The sequence below is a fragment of the Aethalodelphis obliquidens genome, unplaced genomic scaffold, assembly GCF_003676395.1.
Source record: "Aethalodelphis obliquidens isolate GAN/ISIS:26980383/991018 unplaced genomic scaffold, ASM367639v1 scaffold31, whole genome shotgun sequence".
NCBI lineage: Eukaryota > Metazoa > Chordata > Mammalia > Artiodactyla > Delphinidae > Aethalodelphis > Aethalodelphis obliquidens.
Window position 1 is genome coordinate 17,148,174 of NW_020837975.1, and position 23,547 is coordinate 17,171,720.

Genomic DNA, 23,547 nt, shown 5'->3' on the forward strand with positions numbered 1-23,547 from the left:
CAAAATAATCTAGACCAGTGTTTCTCACACTTTAGCATGCATCAGAATCACATGGAAAAGCTTGTTCAAACGCAAGTTGCTTGGTCGACCCCCAGGGTTTTTCTGACTTAGTAGTTCTGGGGAAGGGCAGCCCAATTTGCATTTTTTACAAGTTTCCATGTAATGTTATTACTGGTGGTCCGGGGATCATACTTTAGAATCGCTGATCTAGAGGCACTTGACAAGCAGAAAGGGAAAGAATATGTTCAAAGATGTGGTTTATCAAACCTTTAGTTTTAGCACACAAAATTAAAATTACCGAGAATACCTCAGCTACACGGGAAACTTTATGGCCGGGGCACCAAACGTTTGATTGGGAATGATGGTGTGGGCAAAATCTGGAAGAGTGAGCAGAGAGGGGATGGTCCTAAATACGGGCAAGCAAATCCAGAATAAAATAAGAACAGGATTAGGGTAAACTGGAAGAGCAGGAAAAGAAGAAAAGATGTGAGGAAGAGAAGAGAAGGGAATGGGACATACTTAGAAGGAGGACAAGTTGGAGAGAAAGCAGTTGAGGAAGCAAAGAGGAAAGGTCTGGAGGACCTCAGGGCTTCTGGACTTGAGACACCATTTTCTGTTTCACTGTGGAGATGAGAATCATGTCCTAGTGGGAGTACTGTCTCTGAGGTCACTGCTTTTCAGAGGGGCAGGCAGGATTATTTTAACGGTGATCCTAGAAGAAAAACTCCCCTATGTATGAACTATGAGCTAGACACTGGATACCTCTTTCTAAAGCTTCTTATTCAAGAAAAGGGCAAAGGAACATTACTGCCTTCATTAAGATGAATTACGCACCAAATAGAACTGATCTTGTGCTATATCTTAAATTCTAGACCCTCCAGGAGGAAAAATTTAAGAAGTGACATTTGTTTTTGTTTACTTTGGTGATATACCCAGAGTAAATGAAACTCTACCCGTTTACAAAGCCCAGGCCATTTAGAAAGCTATTAACTGATGTGGTCAGTATATGTTAATACAATATTTCATGGAGTTCAACAGATCTTGAAAGAAAGCTTTTGCACTTAAGGAAATTATCTATTACTTAGGACACTTTTGGTTGCAAGTGACAGAAAACCCCATGAGACTGATTTCTGTATTGAAGGGACTGTATCGATTTATGTACCTGAAAAACCTAGAGCTGGTGCTGGCCTCAGGCAGAGATCACTCCAACGGCTCAACGATGTTACCAAGAAGCCAGTTCGCCTCTGCTGCTCTGCTCTATGGTACCAACTTCATCCTGCTTTTACAGTCTCAAAAGTTTCTGGGGCCAAGTGCTTCATTATTCACATCCTACAGGGAATGATTATTTCTGACCCAGAAGTCTCAACAGAAACTTTCACTTGGTAGTTAATTGTACTGCTTAAAACACAAGGCAAGACTAAAATCAATCACTATGGGAAGGGAGGGAGGGTTAGGGATGGGATGTGAGAATTGGCTTAGGGAACAGTGCTTCACTCCTATAGAGCTGGGGGCGGAATCAGCACCTCAGCATCCCACGAATCTCCAAATGAAAATCAGGGCAATTAGCAAGGAAGAAGAAGACATTAACGATGGAGAGATAATAACCCATGGGCAACTGTGATATAGCACAGTGTTAATGCCAGTCCTCTTTTCCTAGGAGCTGAAACTTCTTTCTGAAAAACAAAGAGACCAAACTTATCAAAGAGCAGTAACTCAGCCTGATAAGGGGAGAAAGCCCATGAAAAAAAAAAAAAAGTGGTGGGGAGATACCCAGCCCAAAGTGCCCTTTTTTCCTCTCCACCAGCTACAAATCCTGTGCAGGTGTCCTGTGCACGACTGAGAGGCTAGCGATCTATTTGGTAAATGAAGGAAAAGAGGGTCCTTTCTGGCATTTTTGGAGCAGAAATGAACATGTTTTATTTTAGAAGCACTTTGGCCTAAGTATCAAAAATCACTCTGGTTTGCAAGGCAGATGTAGAGAACAAACGTATGGACACCACAGGGGGAAAGCGGGGGTGGGGGGGTGATGGTGGTCGGATGAATTGGGAGACTGGGATTGACATATACATGCAAATATGTATAAAACAGATAACTAATAAGAACCTGCTGTATAAAAAATAAATTTAAAAAAATCACTCTGGAATTTGCTGCTTCTGTTCTTGACAGACTTAAACCTTAGCCTCATAATGAAGTGTCAGAATGAAATGGCTGGGAAAGTAATGACTGCGATTTCACCAATGGTTTCTGTGCTCCTTTTGAGCGAGTCACTGCCCCTCAGTAAAGCAGAAAGGAGAGAGAAGCATGGCTAGAAGTTAATAAAGGACCTGGCAGCCTCGCTCAGTCTTGGAGTTGACTACATCCGCTCTTCCCACTCTCGACCCTTTTCACATCCCCTCCAGGACGTATGCGTGGCCATAGTGAAAATGTTAGGGCAATATTATGTTAGTAAATCCAGTTCATTCCGTTCCATTTACCAACAGGAGTTGAGGGGATGCATTTGTTTATGTAACAAATTCCTCAGAATGAACCGAATTCGTAACTTCTCATGAAATCCAGAGGGACTGGTGTTACTCACTCCTCTAGAGCATTCAGCTACCTCTAAGTATAATGCTTCTCAAATACAAGATTGCGCAAAGATGTTTTACTGAATAAGGCACACTTATTAAAATTACATCATCGTTAATATAATAAACATATAGAAACTACTGTACTCAGAGCTTCACAAACCCCAAATATAGAGTTGCCTTGCTACCACTAACACATAGGTACATTACATTCCTGCGAGCACTTAACTTTATTTCTACCCTCAACGTTTGACACCACTGCCTTTCAGGAAGGTATGCTGTCTTTTGTGCTGTTTACTAATTATTCTCATCTAGTCCATAAAGCCTTTTCCAGTGCCCTTTCCTCTGAGTTCCTACGGCAATTATGACATAGATGAGTCCTCTGGCATTTCTCAAGTGCCGTCTCCTGCTATTAAGTAGAGCTTGTTTTGCACGCTGCTATGTCCCATCTCTCCAACGGCATTATAAGCAACTCAGGAATGTTACATGCCTTTGAAGCTCCCTAGTGTTTCATAAGGTGTCTTGAGTTAGATTATAAGCTCCTTGAGGGAAGGGACTTCATCCATTATTTTGTTTTCCAAGGTAGCTCCTAGAACTCTACCCTGACATATAGCATACAATTGATAAATATTTACTGAATGAAGGAAATCATATTAACACTAGGTGCTCAAGAGATATTTGGTGGGTTGAATAATAGTACTACTAACCTACTATCAGCTGGACCTATGTTTGAATTAATTTTCCAACAGCAATGTGATTTTCATGAGTAATTCCAGATTAGTTCATGACTTTATGACTTGTACTGCCCTAGGATACATGAAGAACCCAAACACACAAAAAAGTAGAAATCACAGTTTTTATCCCCGAGGAATCCATGCCTCATTTCCATGTCTCAAGTACTGCAGCCTTCCTCTTATTACACCCTTTTCTCATCCAAGCATATGCCTTTGTAAGGGGGTTATCTTGCCAAAGATGAGGGCTATTGTTTTACATTGGAATTTAACCCGTATCAGTTAGCACAATGATACAGCCAACTGGGATCCTCTTGCAGGGATGGGAACCAAGGAAAATCAGGGCTATTGGCTTTGGTGTGCGTTCCAGGGGGTGGAGATGGCAAGCACATCCCTTTCTGCTAAGATCATCAACTCTCAGAGACGCCCACTGGAAATCCCGTCCTATTCCTCCATCTAAATTCACAGTTAAGAGGGGAATGTCCACTCTTCATTTCCCATACTACCGTGGCTGGTAAAGTCTAGTAGTTCATGTGCTTTCTCCTGTTGGTTTTTCTGCAAAATCACTGGACTTCTCCAGCAGTAGATTTCCTGGGAAGGGGTCCCTTCCACGACAGGGAAGTGCCTAGCAAGGGGTTCACCCTCCACATATATTTTCTGAACTCCCATCGTTCTGAGGAGGAACTCTAGCTCTTCCATTCTGCTTTTTGGTTGGCAGCCGATGGCAGCACTGAGTTCTTATTTAGTGCTCACTTGGGAGAGGGGCTCTCGGACTGCCTCAGTGGCCCGAACACCAAGGGGCGACAGCTGCAAGGCCACAAGACTGTTTTCTTGACAAACTTTGATTGTCATCTACTTCCCAGGCAACTTTCTCTGACTCACTGAGTATTTGGTACATGAGAAAATAAATTGGCTTGAGGTACACGAACTAAGAATGGGTGCAATTTTCTAGGGATTATACTAAGGGTTTGTGGGATTAACTTTCTAGTGCAAAGATCTATCTTGGCATATGTTGTCCAAATGAAGTCATTCACCCTCTTGAACAATTTTCTGTGTTGTCTGTTTTTTTAAAAAAAAAGTTTCATGAGTTGGCTGTTTAAAATAAGTAACAGGAAAATTATGGACTATTAAAAATAGAAGCTTAATGGAAAACTAGATTAAGTAGGTTTTTAAAAATTAAGTCATATTTATTCAACATTCGTATTTAACCTGTAGATTTTGGTTATATGATATATGATTTGCTGCACTTCACACTCGAAAGTTTTCAAAGGAAAACTTAATATCTTGTCCCCAAAATTGCTCCTGTTCCTAATTTCTCTATTTCTACCATCTCTTCCAGCCACCTAGATTCAAAGCTACAGCATTCCTCAAACCCTACCTCTCGCCTGGTCACTGTTTCTAATCATCTTCCAAATCTGGCAGACTGCACACCACTCCATATCTCTCACATGCAATGTCAGCATGCCCCACTCTAGGCTGCTCTACCCAAAACGTTTTAATACTTCATTAGTGCTTTGTGAGCTGTGTACCTGGGTATTAAAGGGCCTTTCCGGTTGGGCCAGTGTCCCTTTTGAGTCTGTCTTCTTGCTACTACTTGTAATCTGGTCTCCATAACAGTAAAACCAGAACCCCTAACCTACATATCCCTGTACTAAATGACCCCTCGATCACTGTTCCCTCAGTCTGGAAGTTCATCCAACCCTTCAAAGGCCTCTCTCCCAAGAAAATCATCTAAGATCACCCTGACCAGATACACCGTCTCTCTTGAATCCCCACAGCGTGATGCTTGGCCATCTCTCACCCTGCGTCCCTTGAAGTTATTTATGAACTCGATATGGTATCCTCCTCGCCTTCTCCCAGGGCTGAGGGCTGAGAACATGTCTTACTCTTGCCCAAAGCTTCTGCAGTACCCAGGACACTGCCTTACATATAGTATAAGCTCGGTACATTGAAAAATGTATAGTTTCTGTATAAATAATATACTATTGATTGAGGTGAAATATCATGGTCCCCTCTTTTTGTACCCATTACTGTCAAACTCAAGCCAATGTCTGTCAGCCTCAAAAGATATCACAGTAATGTCATAACAGCCCCTCTTAGAAACCATAGTCATCAGTTAATCCTTGACCATTGGCCCATACTACATGCTTCATTGCAAAGCATTTCAGTTCTTGGTCTAAAATACTTCTAGCTCAATTTCAAAGATGCTTATAGTAAACTCTTTAGTTACAACTGGGAATATATATAAAGGGACCTGAAAAAAAGTAATACCTAACATTTTTAGAAGACCTACTCTTACAACATTGATATTGGTGACAAAAATAATAAATGTATTATTGGTTTAAAAACTGCTTTTCTGGGCTTCCCTGGTGGCGCAGTGGTTAGGAATCCGCCTGCCAATGAGGGACACGTGTTCGATCCCTGCCCGGGAAGATCCCACATGCTGTGGAGCAACTAAGCCCATGTGTCACAACTACTGAGCCTGCGCTCTGGAGCCCGGGAGCCACAACTACTGAAGCCCGTGCGCCTAGAGCCCGTGTTCTGCAACAAGAGAGGCCACCGCAATGAGAGACCCATGCACCGCAAGGAGGAGTGGCCTCCGCTCGCCGCAGCTATGGAAAGCCCGCGGGCAGCAACGAAGACCCAATGCAGCCACAAATAAAAACAAATAAATAAATAAATTTTTTAAAAAAAGAACTGCTTTTCTAAAGTAAAAATGATATGAGAAAGGGTGAGCATGATGGGTTTTTGTAGTTATCGTTTGTTTTTGTTGGTTATACTATTCCCTTCAAGTATCTGACACTCAATTATAATGTTAGCTTTGGAGTTTTTTGGTAGGTATGTCAGCATGCTTTCAGATCTAACCAATGAAACCTCCAACTCAAGCTGCCTTAAAAATAAGTGAACATTTATTACATATATATGTAATATATATTATTAATAAAAAGCATTTATTATCTAACATAACAGGAAGTAGAGTAGCTCCTCAAAACTGATGATTCAGTGGCACGTGACATCGCATGGACCAAGCTCTTCACATACCTCTACTCTGTGTCCACAGACTCCAAACCACCCTAAAGCTTATTCCTCTTGAACTTGCTCTTAGCAGCAACTGGAGCTACTTACCTGCTAGCTTGTTCACTCCCAATGGGAGAGGACAGTATATACTTTCCTAACCGTGAAAGAAGAAAGTCTCTCCTTTCAGTCTGATTGGCCAGTTTAAGTCAAGGACCTACCCCAGGACGAACAGTTGTCTCCAGGGAAACACCAGGCACAAATCTGCTTACCCCTCAGCTTCTAGAATAACTTCTAAGAAGGAAGATAGAATTTCCATGGTTGGCTAAGGGTAATGAAAACCATTTTGGGGGAGGTGTCAATTATGAAAAGCAAGTTGATATTATGAAACATAAAACAAAGGAGGAGTTGAACGGATGCTATTGGGTAAGTCACAATTGCAAATATGGATTGGTAATTATGTTCAAACAACGAAGACAATTGCCTTAAGAAACTACAATATTTCGAATATAGAATTTTTAAAGGATTTGTATGTTCACTGAGTGAGATTTTGTTACAAATAGGTACCAACATTTCTCCAACAGAACCATCACCAACAAGGAAATGGGATTTACTTAATGTAGGCTGTAAGTTTTATGAGGTCAGGGACCATGTCCATCTTTCTCAGTGCTCTATCCCTAATGCCTAGCAGAGGGCCTGGCACAGGTGAGATGTTCAGAAAGGTTTCTTTTTGAATAAATAAACAGTAAATAATTTGCACTAGAACAGGGCATCACACTGAAGAGGAGGCCTGGGTGCCACATTCATTTAACTCAAAAAGATATAAAGGCAACTTTTTATAGAACCAAACTAATGCAATAAAGAAAAACCACCCAGTAAGCTGCTGTCATGCTCGAAGTTAAAGATGTTCTGTAATCCCAGCAAATGTCTGTGCTAATGTTGTTGTTCAAGAAATATTATTCTTCTATCTATATCTTTAAAAAAGGTAGAACTCAAACCACTTCAAATTATCCTTACAGGAAAGCTGAGCATTTGAAACACAAACCCAGCTTTCATCTGGCAGCTGCAACTATAATATTTTATTCTCACAAGGTCTCCTATCAGAAGCCACTGCAGACATTCCCACAAAGACATCGCACAATGTGAGAGCCAATCAAACAGAACGTGGTCTCCTAGATTTCCCTGTAGTTTTGATAATAGAGAAAAGAGGGATTAAACCAAAGCTTTCCCCCTCCAAGCCCTCGTCTTTCTGCAGACTTTCTGGATAAATGTGCCCCAGCTGTCGCACTGACCTTCCAGGACACTGGTACTTCCCACTCCCAAATGCCATGAAGCAGTCCAAGAAAGCATGCTTCTCTAAATTTGCCTTTTTCCAACGTTCCTGTGGGAAGAAAGCATTTTTTTTCTAAATCAGTCTTATATAAATAAGCTTAACTTTATTTCTCTAGGCTAAAAATGATCTCGTACAGCTAATCCTTGTATATAAAGTTGCAGGGTTGTTGGTAATTTTTTCCAACCTGTTATTAATATCAGCCACAATTATGTTTTTGGAATGGGAACTAATAAATAAAAAGGTTTAAAAAGAACTCTGTTAAGTGGTAAATGTAAATGACAATGTAAATCAACCAGAGAATTGACCTCAGAAGAGGAAGAATATTTATAATAAGGCCTCAGGCTCCATCATAAAATTGCCCTTGGTAATAAACTTAGTCATGAGGCACTGACAGCCCTCCCTGCTGGAGAAAGCTTGGTCTGCAGAATTCATTCATCTGGATGCCATTTCTGACAGTTTTACCTACAGGCAGAGAATGGACTAAATGACCTCTTAAGATTTTGTTTAGCCCTGTAACTCCCCAGTTCTAAGAAATAGCAGAACACAGTTTTAATTTGCTTCATTTTTAGTTTTGTACTCCTTGGAAACCAGTAACAGAAGCAATTGTCTGAAGAACATGAAATATGGCTTCTATCAGGACCAAGCATATTTACTTTTAACATGTCCTGCTGGTTTCAGACAAAAATGTATTTTAAAGTTGGTGAAGCTTATTCCAAAAACTTTTCTATCTGATTTGTAAATGTTATGACATCTATATCACAAATCTGGTCTGGGATTTGTAGCCTTAGTTACCGGAGAAATATGGCTGCTTAATGATATAGCCCTAGTTAATTTATGAATTCATACTCCTGGCAGAAATCCAAGGACAATGTATACTGAAAGAGACAACTTACAGGCTTGAACAGGTCAGGTTCAGGAAAATACTTTGGATTTCTATGTAGCCAAAATGGAGACAACATCAGCAAGTCACCAGAAGGAACGGTGTAATTCTATAACAGAAAAATGGTTCCAAGTCATGTTTGGAGATCTGCTTTAATGAGAGCTTGGGTCATTAAAAATAATCCTACAACCATATTACCATATTAGAGAGAAGACATATACATCGTATAATCAATGGTGAGAAAATCTCTTTCCCAGATGGATCATTTCTATTTTCCTATGTAGGCAATTACTGATTTCTAATTCTGATGATCAGTTATACATACATATATCTTTGGTTACATGGAGGAAGATAGAGATACATGTGAAAATTTTAGACACTCGTCTAAGTCCACTGTAATGTAGCTTTTGATGTTTGATATTGGAGTTTGCAGGAAGTGGTCTTGATGATGGAAACCACAGTGGATTCCCAGGTTCTAGAACAGAAAAAACTAACTGAGACAGGACACTGGCCATACTGGCCCTGAGAACAGGGGCAGTGGATGTTCTGTCTTTGGGGATGCGGATGACAGTGGCAGGGCAGGGGCAGTGGATTCTGTTTGTTTCACTCTAGCAGCAGCTGTTAGGGCAGAAAGTTGTTGAAGACAACTGCTTAGGAAGACATAGGACAAAGCAAGTGTTGTGGGTTTATTGGGTTGGTTTCACATTTGAGGTCTCAGTGGTTGTGAAACTGATGATAAACAGTATGTTTCCTCAAGCAGCAGAGTCTGCATGGTCCTTCTCCATTCACATTATAATAGCTTTTCATGATATATAAACTATACCAAGGACTAAAAACCATTTCACAAAATCATCTTTACATCGCCTTGTTCAGGAACCAGAGGACAAAGAGATCGCTCTTTGCCTTTGTGAGATCGCTAGAGAGCTACCATCTCTACTGAGGTGAAGACGTTTTATTAGTTAACTCCCTTTGCCAAGCATCAGAAGCCACATCTGTTTAATCCTGCGTAATTTTGAAGCGTCCTCAAGATATCTGCAAAACACTTACTTTAAGTTTACGTATCTACAACAGTAGCAAGTTCCAATTGAAAACATGTCTTTTTATGTGAGCAGGGAGTGGAGTATGGGGAGGGGCCATCGTTTTTTAACCCAAGAGAACCCCTGTTGACTCCGATGGTTGCTGAGTATTGCTTGAGTTTGGTAATTTCAGTGCCAGGATTGCTGGAGAGACTCAGGTCAAGATAGGAAGAGATGGAGACTTGCTCATGCCCTCTTACCATTTTTAAAGTGGAAAAGACTTGTGAGATCCCAGTCTCGTGTGTTTGTTCTACCTCTGCTGGAACTGAGGCTAGAGGGGTCATGATTGGCTCTGAAATCAGCTGGGGAGGGCCGTGATATGTCTGGGGGCAGCCCTGGGCCAGGCATCCTGTCAGGGCAACTGCTGCCCTTCCCCTCCCCCCACCCTCCCCACAGCCCTCTTCAGTGGCTGCTGACCTAGGATCGTGATGTGGAGATGCTGACTGCTGCAGCCTACAAAGCAGGGTAGCAGAGGAAGACTTCAAAGGCGGCCTCGGGAACAGCGTTCACACTAGCAACAGGGAGGAGACCAGACAGAAGTTCCTGGTGCAGCAGCAAATGCCAGGCGGGTGAGTGGCAGAAAAGGGTGTGAGAGCTGGTTGTATCAAAGGAATCCTCTGAGCAAATGGACATCATTATGTCTGGGCCAGACGGTCCTGTCATTGTTAACATGGCACATGAAGAGAAAGATCAAGAGGGAGACAAAACAGTCAGAGGACCATGGCATGGATCACTAGGAAGTGCAACTCACAGCTTCCCTGTGTTGGCAATAATGACACCTGTCAGGTAGACAGAAGTGAACTTGGCCAGCCCACCCCACAGGGATGCTGTGAGGCCAGATGAACTTCATCTGCTAGTCCGGAGACTGGCTTTTCTTGACGAGGGAAGAGAAGAAGGATTCTCTGTTGTAACTCAAGAAGGATGCTAAGACCAAAGTGGGTGCAAGGAATGCAGACTCTTACTTCAAGCAAAGAGGAGTCCTGTAAAGGCAAAGCGTCCATCAGAGGAGCCCCAAAGCACATTCTTTCTCTCTAGCTCTTGGCCAGGAGCTTGGTTGGTGTTAGTTGCTTAAAAAAAAAAAAAAGTACTTTAAAAATTAAAAGTATATTCTTTTGTGTAATAAAAACTGCTTTCTAGAAATTTTGCAAAATTCAGAAAAATAGAAAAAACTAGAAAAGAAAACAACAAGAGAGCTGGCAACAAAAGACAGTTATCAGTTGGCTAGACTTCCCTCCAGTACTTTTACCTAATAACAGTAGTTTAGCTTTGCGGTTTTTTTATTGTTGTTTTTAAATATAGTCTGTTGTTTATACATACTGATATTGTTTACATATATAAATACCTAGTATATACATATTGTTTTTATCCTACTGAATAATTTTTGACTCTTATATTGTTCACTTGATATTATAGCATAAGTATTATTTTTATATTGTATACTCATTTAAAATAATTTTCTCTCCAGTGGCTTCTTAATCAATCGTTCTCTACTATTTTTGCTATAATAAATAATGCCATCACAAACATCTTCTTCCACAAAGCATTGTCCATATAAAATCTTTTAACATATATGTTCAGAAGACATAGGAATATACATGTCCTATGTCTTCTGAACATCTAAGGCTATTAATATATGTTGCTCAACTGTTTCCTCAAATTTTGTAGCAAGATATGTTTCTAACTAAATATATGAGAGTATCAATTTCATTGCCCTCTCATCTGCTAATCTGACATTTTAAATAGTTTTTTTTTGATTGCTGTTTAAAAGTTTATGTCTTTGCTGAGTATTTTCCATGTTGTTATTTTCTTCTATAAAACTTTTGTGTTCATGTCCTATCCTCATTTATCTATATATATATATTAGTCCTTTACTTATGGATCTGTGAATTCATTAAATATTATAATTATTAACTCTTGAATTGTACTTATACTGACATTTATTCTTAATTTTTGGCTGACATTTAATTTACGTTATACTTTAAAAAACAGGACACGTTAAATTTTGATATGGTACAGTCTGTTCATCTGCTTTGTGGTTTCATTGATTAATCCTAAACATAAGAAGCCCTCTTCTCTCCACAACAGTGGCTTTCAAAGGTGGCTTAGGGTCTTCTGGGAGTCCCAAGACATTGTCAGAGAATCTGCCAGATCAAAAACCATTCCTGGGTAAAAGACTCATTCAAAGTATAGGATAGACCAATGGATTTTAATGTAACTGAGTACAAAATATTTTAATGTAACAAAATTTTAATGTAACTGAGTCATTAATATATTTTCAGATTGCAACAAACTTTTAAGAAAGTACCTCTGTTGAGTTTTAGTGTAGTATCAAAGAATAGCCACAGAAATATCTGAAAAGGCTAATAAAATACTCCTTCCTTTTTTGGTTACATGTCTGTGACAGGCTGACTCTTCTTCATTTCCATTAATAGGAAACAATATATCACAACAACTGAATGCAGACACATATATGGGAATTCAGATTGCTTCTATTAGCAAAAGGCATCAGAGAGATTTGCAAATACTTAAAATGATGCTGTTCTTCTATATTTTGTGTGTTTTGAAAAATATAGTTATGTTTCATAAAACCACACTATCTGGGGACTTCCCTGGTGGTCCAGTGGTTAAGACTTTGCCTTCCAATGCAGCGCATGTGGGTTCAATCCCTGGTCGGTGAGCTAAGATCCAACCTGCCTCGCTCCAAAAAGCCAAAACATAAAACAGAAGCAATATTGTAACAAATTCAATAAAGACTTTAAAAATGGTCCACATCAAAAAAAAAATCTTAAAAAAAAACCCCACACAATTATTTTAATAGGTATTAGGTTTCTTATTATTTTTAAAGTGAATTATTAAATAAATATTTTAACAATTTCTCAGCTTTAGTTTCTAATACAGTAAATACTGATAGTAAATACTGATAACACTGATAATAAAGAGAAGGAAGGAATACAGTAAACCAAAGAAACCAGAGTTTGTCCATTCTCACTTATTCCAAAAAAATATAGAAAGGAATGATTATAGGAGCAAAACTAAATATTCTGTTCAGACTGTAATAAATATCCTGTTCAGATTCCATTAGGAAAGAGCAGTGGAGAATACTTCTAGCATTCATAGCAAGGAATCTTGACCTGTTGTCCAACTGGTCAAAACATAGATGATCCCATCTGAAATGATTTTTATGATCCAAATTCCTGGGAGCATATTAGTATGTTCAGCAAAGACATTTCACCTGTTTTAGAAAATACTTGAAGTTTAAAAGAACCAAGTCATATGAATTTATACTAAGGAAATAATCAGTGCACAAATATTTAGCTACAGGAATGTTAATCTTTGCACTATTTATAATAGTGAAAGAATGGAAGCCACATACATATTCAAGAACATTGAACAGATTTTAAAATTTATTTGATGTCCATATATTAGATTACGCTGTAATTCAAAATGATGTAGATGTCTTTTATTGATACAGAAAACTATCTGGGATCTATTATTAAATAAAATAAAAGCAGGTTGTGAGAAAACTAGCTTTGTGTGACCCCAATTTATTTTTTTAATGCACATATTACAGAAAAAAATTCTGAAATTATAATAATACCAAATGTTCATAGTGGTTATCTCTAACTTGCAAGATTCTAAGCAATTTTTAATTTCTTCCTTTAGCTTCTTTTTATGGTCTTTTTCCCCCTAATTACCATGCTTTGCTTGTATAATAAGAAAAAAAAAACCTGTTCCATTTATTATTTTTAAAGTCTCAACTCTGTAGGGTGAACATCACAGTGATTAGTTTGGGCCTCCTAAGAGGAAAGGCAGTGTTTATTTTGTGTACAGAAGAAATAGCAGGTACAGGAAACACTGTACCTTTTACAAATATTAAAAAGAGATGTGAAAAATAATGAAAGGAAATGCTGGAACATTCTGGGATGATAGCAGCCTGAGTACGTGATTGTGGGGTTGCTCTACCACTGAGACAGGCATAACTGCTGCTGCGAGGGCTTGGAAGGCACCTGGGATGCTTCTGAGCCTCGTGTCCTCTAGGAAGAACATGTGGGTGTGAGGAGGTAGAAGTAAGAGACTATGAATTTTTAAAATAATTTATTAAATTGTTTTGGATATCTATTACTTTTAATTAAGATTTTTTTATTGGGACTCCATAGGTGTTGGACCTATAAAATAGCCCAGTTTTGTAGAAGGATTTTAGGCAGTGAATCATAAATGTGTTCATACCCTTGGACCAGTAATCCACTACGAAAACATAATTCAATGATAATCCTTAAAAAAGAGAATGTACTAGGCACAAAGATACAAATAATTACCATATTAAAAACAAAACTACCTAAACTCTCAAGAGTCAGGAAATAATTAAATATTTAAGCTATCAACTCAATGTACTATTAATGTGGCCTTGAAATAAATATGAAAACTCCATAGATGCATGAAATGTGAAGAATAATGTATAAAAAAATTTTTCAATGACAGATTTACACTGTAATGAAACTTAGGTTTCTATATTGATGTCACAACATTGCAGATACAAGGTCAACACACAAAAATCAACTATATTCCTACAGACAAGTAATGTACAATGGAGAATCAAAATTTTTAAAAATGCCATTTACAGGGCTTTCCTGGTGGGACAGTGGTTGGGAATCCGCCTGCCAATGCAGGGGACACGGGTTCAAACCCTGGTCCGGGAGGGTCCCACATGCCGCAGAGCAACCAAGCCTGTGTGCCACAACTACTGAGCCTGCGCTCTAGAGCCCACGAGCCACAACTACTGAGCCCGTGTGCCGCAACTACTGAAGCCCGTGAGCCTACAGCCCGTGCTCTGCAACAAGAGAAGCCACCGCGATGAGAAGCCTGCGCACCGCAACGGAGAGTAGCCCCCGCTCGCCACAGCTAGAGAAAGCCCACGCACAGCAACAAAGACCCAAATGCAGCCAGATAGAAAATAAATAAATAAAAAGAAAAGCCCACTTTATTAAAATAAATAAAAGAATAAAAATTAAAAATACCATTTCCAAAAGCTCCAGAATAACAGAAATACTTAGGTATTAATCTAACAAAACTTGTATAGTATCTATATGCTTAAAATAACAATCAAAATACCCACTTATTTGTCAAATAACTATTCTGCATTTCAGCTAATTTCCTACTACCCAGAATATAGATAAGGCTTACTAAAAGTTCAATAACAATTATAGTAATATTCAAAGTAATAAACACATTGCTCTACTTAATTGCACCAAGTTGTTTGACTATTTCCTCTCAATACAGAATATATATATTCTTTTACTACATATATAAATTTATATGTATTTAAATTTATAAATATTTAAATATATATTCTCTTATAGTTTTAAAGTAATTGATAATTTGATTATTTAAAAGCAAAAACTGTTAAAATCTCACTGAAACTAAATGCTACAATCTACATAAGATCAGTTAAACTATGTTTTTTTTGGATTTAGCAAGTTGCAACTTGTATCAAATTTGGATTTTTTTGTCTCTTTTGAATTCTATTACTACAAAATTTTCTTGATTTTAATCCAAGCACTCTTAAGCTGTGGGGAAAAAAAGCTAACAAGAGCGGAGGGCTGACTAATTATAATCTATCTGGATAATTTAGGTCCCAAATCATTCCTTTAAAAAATAATGTCTTTTGTTCTGCCTGAATGATTCACCAAATATTGAACTGAACGTTTGCCACATGCACATACCTTTCATGGTGCACTTGAGAATACTCTCCTACTTTGCCCATAGAGAGGACCTCACTCAGTCACTAATTCCTAATAGCAGTTTCTATTACCCGTGGCATTCCTGCTATCTGTTCCGGTATCTGTGATCTGTGGTCTGAACTGTCTTCCAGTTATCCTAAAGGACTTCCCTCACACACTCAATTCCTCAACCTATTCCAACTCAGGAATACTCATTGGTTGGTTCAGCAGAGGAAATACTATCCGACCCTCCTGCCCGATTGAAATAGGATTATACTAATTCTGATATAGAATCACATAGCCAAAATGATTATGAAAGGCTTATGTTTTAGCTAAAACAGTTGCCAATAGATAGATATCTATATTAACAAACTGGTGCTGCACAACTCTTATTAGTAACCTATTCTAGGGTCACAGAGTACTTCATGGAACTTAAGAAATTATCTAATAATAAATGGGCAAAATAGCTACTTTTTTTCCCCAGAAGGTTCATTATTTTAAAACAAAACCATTGCTCACCAAAATTTTAACTGGCTTCAGCACTTTTCTGGTAATGACACCAGGGGCTCTTAAACGAATGGTTTCCAAAATACACCATTTAATTAGAGGGAGTTTCTTCAAGTCATCCTCAGACACTTTAATCTTATCTTTACCTGGAAAGACAATTTAAAAAAAAAAGGTGGACTTAAAGAGGCCAGAAAATGATTTCATGTAAGCTATATAAGTTAAATACTGTCTCTGATATCAGGTGTTAATATTATTATTACTTTTGCATACCAAGTTTAGTAAGTTATTGACTCTTTTCATCATTTTCTTCTTACCAAGATAAAATGTATGGCATATAAAACTAAACCAATGTTGATTACTGTAATGTAATGGATTGGTATCCAACCTTGGTTCTTACAGTCCTGTGGCTATCAGATGACTAAGATAGTCCCTGTCAGAAAGATGTTCAATTTTTACTCATTTCATTGTTTCTTGTCCAAATTCTCATTCCACTTAAGGAAAGAGCAATAAAAGATCGGCGTCAAAAGTACGAAGTAAGAGATCTGAGAAGCCACCTGACTTACTACTTCTATCTCTTCCCTGCTGATTTGTCTTTGTTTTTGCTTTTGCTTTTTAATCATACATTTCAGAAAGCCCAAAAAGAATATTAGGAAAGGGGTGACGGGACACATGTATTTCATCTGGAACGATGAGCTCTCTAAACACAGGTACATCAAACATTCCTACTGTAAGTTGCATACCTTAGCTAATATTTAGATTGAAGTCACGTGGAAAAGGATTGCAGTTGCTCTTTCTATGGACCAACATATGGTCAGGGCCTTCAGTCAAATGAGACAGTTTAATTAGTGATATTTCAAGTAAAATGTTTACATTTTGAAAATTAAACAACTCAGCTTTCGATTTTGACAGTATTTGCTTAATAAAAGTCAACAACGTGGTCAGTTTAAGTCAACGTTCACATTTTCCCCCCAGCTGTACTGGGCATGAGTGGATGAGAATGGAATGTGGGTCTCCAGCCACATTTCTCTTTGACTCTGGATAAGGGTTGTCCTAAAGCCAGCCCATCCTGCAGAAGAGGGTTGGGTGGGTGCTGCCTGGGAAACCTTCTCTGTCAGTCCAGGTGGAATTCCTGAGGCGTCAGAAGCAAATGTTTCTCGTTAGTGGAGTCTGGGAACTAGGGTTTTTGAGCTCTGGGTCTATTAATTCCCATAGGGGCGTCTATACACTCCATTAAACTTGACAGATTTTTGAGCACTGAGCAAGAGGCAGGAGTTGAGTCAGGCTCCACCAGGGTTACAACAATGAAGGCATTCTCGCAATACACTCAGTCTAGGAGGTGAGAAATGAACACACAGTTAACAGGTACACCATGCAGGCAAGGAAACCGTTCTATGAGATATAAAATATTTGAAGATACTTAAAAGCAGCGAAATATTGAAATGCAGGATAACAAATTTTAGAAGACAACTTAAAAATGTATGAGGGGACCTGAGTTTCTTTTAGAGCGTACTTGAGTGAAAAAAAAAAAGAAAAAGAAGACCATTGTTTACATGGCAGGTGACCGACAACCTATTAGAAAACTAAGGAAAACTCTCCAAGGGAGAAATGGCAGATGGGACTTTTAAGAACAGAAAATTCAACTTTAAGTCACATACTCAATTTTAAGTTGTTTCTGGCTACTGTGCAATTTTCCCTTTCCTTGTCCTATATTTTTTAATATTTTAATAAAGTCAGCTAACACATACCTTAAGTTAACACTTGGGGTAATAAAGATCTGGGTATGTCCAGGAAGCAATGCAGTATGGAAAACAGGCAGAACTGCAGAAGAGAAAAGAGCGGAAGTGGAGAAATCAGGAAATGCGAGACTGGAAGTCAAGAGAAACTCCGAGAGGCACAGGCCTCCACTTCTGGCCGCCTCCATCACTTCTCCCTCCAAAGATCCCTAGAACTCTGGGAGGGAGTTCAGACCTATCTCACCTTTATCTTGGAAACCAAGGTGACCCCAGCAAATGAAGGCCCTTGCCGAATGGACATTACAAATAAATGAGCAGTAACCTACACTTCACATTCTAAATCTTACTTTAAAAAAGGTTTTTCTCTTTAAAAATCTATTTAGAGCATCTACATTAGACAAATTCACCAAACAATCCCTCTACTTACTTTTTGTATTTTACTTTACTGAAGCTCTAGGATACAGAAAATAAATATTTCTCTAATTGATCACAGATAAGTGACTACCACGGGTCAGATTTTGTGTTTGAAATCAGATCTGTGTGACTCCAAAGTGACCAACCTATTATGAGACAGGCCTAATTCTGGCCTTGAAAAAGTTTGGACTCTGGTAATAGTGAAGTTTCTGACTTTCTTTTGGAGAAAAAGTTTTTTATGAATTATTCTGAGGAGACGAATTGAATTATAACGTTCAAAAAAATGTTTTGTATTATACAATAAACAAAAGCTTGTTCTGAGTTGAAAACAAAATCTATTAGGACCTACAAATGTAGAAGAGATGTAGACTACACTTGGAAAATAAATGTTTTGAAAAAATATTTTTAGTTTCTCAAGTCCCAGTGTGATGTAGGAAAAATAAGGTAGTATTCTCAGACTAGACAAAGAAAAAGATGTTGTTTTCAAACAACATCTTTAGGTTAAAGATCTTTCTGATTATAACTCTTAGAAATGGCTCTGTACCCACACTGTACATATTTCAACGCACATCTGTGGTTTGTTCTTCCAGTGTTTTGACTCTAAAATTAGAAGGCTCCACTTGGAAGAATGCCAAGGTAATCATCAAAAGGGCTAGGGCCTAATGGAGATGGGGACCAGTACAAAAGGCAGCCAGGGAAGAAACTATGGGTGATTTGGGGTAAAATTCAGAAGCCATCTGTTTAATTCTTGGCACAAATGCAATAAAAGTCAAACCAGGGGCTTCCCTGGTGGCGCAGTGGTTGAGAGTCTGCCTGCCGATGCAGGGGACGCGGGTTTGTGCCCCGGTCCGGGAAGATCCCACATGCCGCGGAGCGGCTGGGCCCGTGAGCAATGGCCGCTGAGGCTGTGCGTCCGGAGCCTGTGCTCCACAACAGGAGAGGCCACAACAGTGAGAGGCCCGCACACCAAAAAAAAAAAAAAAAGTCAAACCAAATCATAGGATATCTGAAACCAAATAAAAGAAAGGATGAGTCTTGAGTTCAGAAATAGCAAAGAATGTTTCTAAAATATTCTGTATAGTTTTGGGTTTCCGCAGGTATGATGACAAGCATGTTAGAACACAGTAACTGTAATTTATATTTGTTAAGGATATATAATAGATTAAAATTCTACTACTTCAACCATTTATTCACTCAATATATATTTGCTTCATATCTGTTACATGTTAGCCTAAGCATAGGTGCTGTAAGAGATAGGAAGAGAATAATACTAATTTATTGACCATCTAATGTCACCAATATGTTGGACCACTTCATTTATTCCTCATCACAATCTGCCGACTATCAAGTTATCATGTGTCCAAGGAGAAGCTTGAAAGTGTCAGAGCAGCCTTCAAACCTATGTCTGTCTACACTAAAAGCCCTTACCCTTGCTCCCTGGGTCCCAGCACCTCCCCTAAGAGGAGAAACGAATAAGAAAGACACAGTCACTGTTTTAAAGGAGCTTGGACATAAGGACACAAAATAATATCCGGATACAAATAACTATAATATAAGTTTCATAAGAGAGGATTTGAGTCTCAGTGGCATTCATTCCCTCTTGCCTAGGGCTGGAGTTTCAGCTAAGCCTGGAAGGATGAGTAGCACTCACCCAGGCAGAGAGAAAAGTAACTTAAATTCCAAAATTAATTATAAAAATATGATTTCTTGGACCTAAAGAAAAAAGGAACATGAATCAAACAGGATCACTAAAGCAGGTCCTTTGTTGAGAGATGACTCCTCTGTCTTCTTCATATTTCAAGCTCCCTCCCCTTCACACACACACACACACATTTATTCAATAAATAAATACATAAAATACAAAAATTCTGTTCCTAGAGTCCTGAAGTAACATTATATCAAGATTTAACTAATCATTTTGGGAAAATAACCCATGTTTTGCAAAAAAAAAGGAGAATGACAGGCATTTGCCGAGTCATTCATACCTTTGGAGACATAATTCTGAGGAGACTGAATCAGAAGGTGGGGATGAACATTGAGGAGGCCCTGTGCTTCCCCACAAATGAAAGACAGGTGTATGTCTACCAAGGGACACACAGAGAAGTGAAGCAAAGAACGTACTCCACTGAAATGTAAAGAGTGCATCCCTACACATTCTACCACCTGTTTCTTTACTTTTGAAAGCAGGGATTCTCAGTTCTGTTTGCTGTTCTATACCGTGAAGTTGTCTTCCTTCACAGACGCTGTCTTTCATATTCACAGAACAGCTTATTTAAAATGTTTAAAATTAAGGTGTGTGCAAAAGGTCATAGTACACATGAAGGACGGTGAACTGGGATAAAAAATGCATGAGATAAAGGCTGAAAAATAAAGAATCTGATGTAATAACCTTAAGCAATGATTCCTACCAAAATTTGGTCATGAAATTTGCTTTTCAAATTTTATAATAATTTTGCTAAAAAGCAATATCAAATAACAGAAGTTGGTGTTTATACTGTTATTTGGGGAAATGATATAACAGCTTTGAAAAAATCCAGCATTTCTATGATTTCTCTTAAAAAGCAATGAAGCAGAGACATCAATTGCTGACAGAGAATAACAGTAGGAAGCTAGTTTTCTGGCATATTTTCTCAAGCAGAGACCTCAAGATAAGCTCCTGAAAAAAAAAAAGTCAGTTTTTAGAGAACAGAGACAGCAATAAACTCCTTTCTGCAATATTCTTTTAAATGTGAAAAGAAATATTGTGAAACTTTTAAGATTCTCTCTTTGTCTTTAACTTTTGACATTTTAATTATAATGTGTCTTGGTGTGGGTGTCTTTGGTTCATCTTGTTTGGAACTCTCTCTGCTTGCTGGACTTATCTGTCTGTTCCCTTCACCAGGTTAGGGAAGTTTTCAGCCATTATTTCTTCAAATGTGTTTTCTGTCCCTTTCTCTCTCTCTTCTCCTCTGTGACCCCTATAATGTAAATGTTATTATGCTTGTAGTTGTCCCAGAGATCTCTTAAACTATCCTCGTTGGTTTTTTTTTTTTTTTTTTTTTTTTTAAGATGTTGCTGTGTTGGGTCTTCGTTTCTGTGCGAGGGCTTTCTCTAGTTGTGGCAAGCGGGGACCACTCTTCATCGCGGTGTGCGGGCCTCTCACTATCGCGGCCTCTCTTGTTGCAGAGCACAGGCTCCAGACGCGCAGGCTCAGTAGTTGTGGCTCACGGGCCTAGTTCCTCCGTGGCACGTGGGATCCTCCCAGAGCAGGGCTCGAACCCGTGTCCCCTGCATTAGCAGGCAGATTCTCAACCACTGCGCCACCAGGGAAGCCTTCCTCATTGGTTTTTATTCTTTTTGCTGTTCTGATTGGGTGATTTCCACTACCCTGTCTTCCAGATTGCTGATCCATTCTTCTGCATCCTCTAATCTGCTGCTGATTCCCTCTAGTGTATGTTCTATTTCAGTTATTGTATTCTTCAGTTCTGATTGGGTCTTTTTTCATATCTTCTATTTGCCTTTTCAAGTTTTCACTGAGTTCATCCATTCTTCTCCCAACTTTGGTGAACATTTTTATGACTATAATTTTGAACTCTTTATCTGGTAAATTGCTATCTTTGTTTCATTTAGTTCTTTTTCTGAGGTTTTTATCTTTTTCTTTTGTTTGGAAGATATTCCTTTATCTTTTCAATTGCCTAACCCTCTGTGTATATTTCTATGCATTAAGTAGATCAGCTATATCTCCTGTTCCTGAAACAGCAGGCTTATGTATAAGGTGTTCTGTGGGGCACAAGGGTGCAATCCCTCTTGGCCACTAGAGCCAGGTGCTCCTGGGATGTCCCACATGTGTGCTGTGTGCATCCTTCTGTGTGGTTGGATTGCAACTGTGCCCTGGCTGGCTGTGTGGCTCTGCTGTGACTGCTGTGGGTTCATGACATGCAGCGTGACCCCCCCCCCCCGCCCCCCAGAGGTGGAGCCACTTTGTACAGTTGCCGGGGGCCAGCTGAGGCCACTTGCCAGGTGGGGCAGGGGCCGCTTTGAAGGGGCTGGCTGGGGAGGGTGGGATTGGCAGGGTGGGTCCTCAGGAGAACGCTGGCATGGGGCACATGGTGTTAGCTAGTTGATGGAGAGTGACAGAAATGTTGCCTGACAGTGCTGGGCCAGATGGTGGAAGGAGAGGTTAAAAAAAAAAAAATGGCATTGGCCAGTGCCTTCAACCCTGGAGAAAATTCCACCAGATCCCTACACCTCCAGCACTCACTCCCAAATTGTTCAGGGAAGCTCCTGCAGCATACGACCCAGGTACCCCTCACATTCTCCTGCCTCTGTGCTAGTACTCAGAGTAAGTGAGTTTGTGTGTGCACCCTTTAAGAGCAGAGTCTCAGTTTCCCATAGCCCTCCAGCTCTCCCAAATGTAAACCCCACTGGTCTTCAAAGCCAGATGTTATGGGAGCTCATCTTCCCTATGCAGGTCCCCAAGCTGAGGATCCCCACATGGGCTTGGACGCCCTCACTGTGAAGCGGGCACCTCTGCAGTTGTGCTATCCCTCCCCCATGTGGGTCACCACACTGGGGGTATGGGTTCTGTCTAGACTGCATCTTTGACCCTCCTACCCATCTTGACATGGCATTCTGTTTACATTCTTAGTTGTAGAAAATCTGTTCTGCTAGTCTCCAGGTCATTCTCAGAGATAATCATTGTACTTGTAGTTGTGGTTTTGGTGTGTCCATGGGAGGAGGTGAGCTCAGGATCTTCCTACTCTGCCATATTAATCTGGAACCCCTAAATGTTTCTTTGATAGAGAAAAATGGTGTACACTTTGGGTTTTATTCCTTATAAAATACTAACTTCCTTTATTACTATGCATGTCCATTACTGTACACGTCCACTACTGAACATGTAGTGTGAGACAAAATTCTGTAAGAAAGATATTAAGTTAAATTTATTTTTAAAAAATCAAGAGAAAGAAGATGAGAGGAGATGAAAGATTATGAAGTATATGCTAGGCTGTGGAGTTACATGCTTTTTAGTTCACAGTCATTCCCTATAAACTGACTATAAATATAGTCTCCCAAATGACTGCAGGCTTCTAGAATATTAACTCATTGCAAATGTTGACAGTTTAGAAACTTTTGCCTCAAGAATATGAAACAAAATAGAAAAGTGACTTTTTTCCTGTAATTTTTTTTTTAACCTTCGAAAGAAAAGATTCTGAATTTGCTTTTTTTGGCAAAAGGGAAGCAAATAAGGGCCATGATGATCAATTACTTGTCCTGTGCCAGTCATGTACTCTTTTGTTATAGCAACTTATATAATAAGTTTTACTATCTGGTAGGGCAAATATGGTCTTACCTATTTACACTTCGATTAATCTTGATTTCTAATCACACTTATTCTTCAAAAAAAATATTTAAGTCATTTCATTAATTTCCTCCCCACCAAAACCACTGGAATATTCCTTATAATTAATTAAATATATATTAATTTGAAAGTGGTTGGCATTTTCATGATATTAAGCCTTCCCGTATAGGAACATGATATGGCTTTTTCTTTATTTAGATTGTTTTTTAAAAATATGTATATATATATATATATAT

The 23,547-nt window shown here is 39.0% G+C and overlaps 1 protein-coding gene across 1 annotated transcript in view; it reads right to left on the bottom strand.

The window, feature by feature from the left end:
- Positions 1 to 23,547, bottom strand: part of CYP39A1 (cytochrome P450 family 39 subfamily A member 1) — an 85,685-nt gene that overhangs the window by 27,582 nt on the left and 34,556 nt on the right. Inside the window, exons 8-10 of the mRNA XM_027127439.1 lie at positions 15,836 to 15,969; positions 8,537 to 8,632; positions 7,603 to 7,691 (exon numbers count right to left, since the gene is read on the bottom strand). Coding sequence (XP_026983240.1) covers positions 7,603 to 7,691; positions 8,537 to 8,632; positions 15,836 to 15,969 — 319 coding nt within the window. The remainder of the gene's footprint in view (positions 1 to 7,602; positions 7,692 to 8,536; positions 8,633 to 15,835; positions 15,970 to 23,547) is intronic.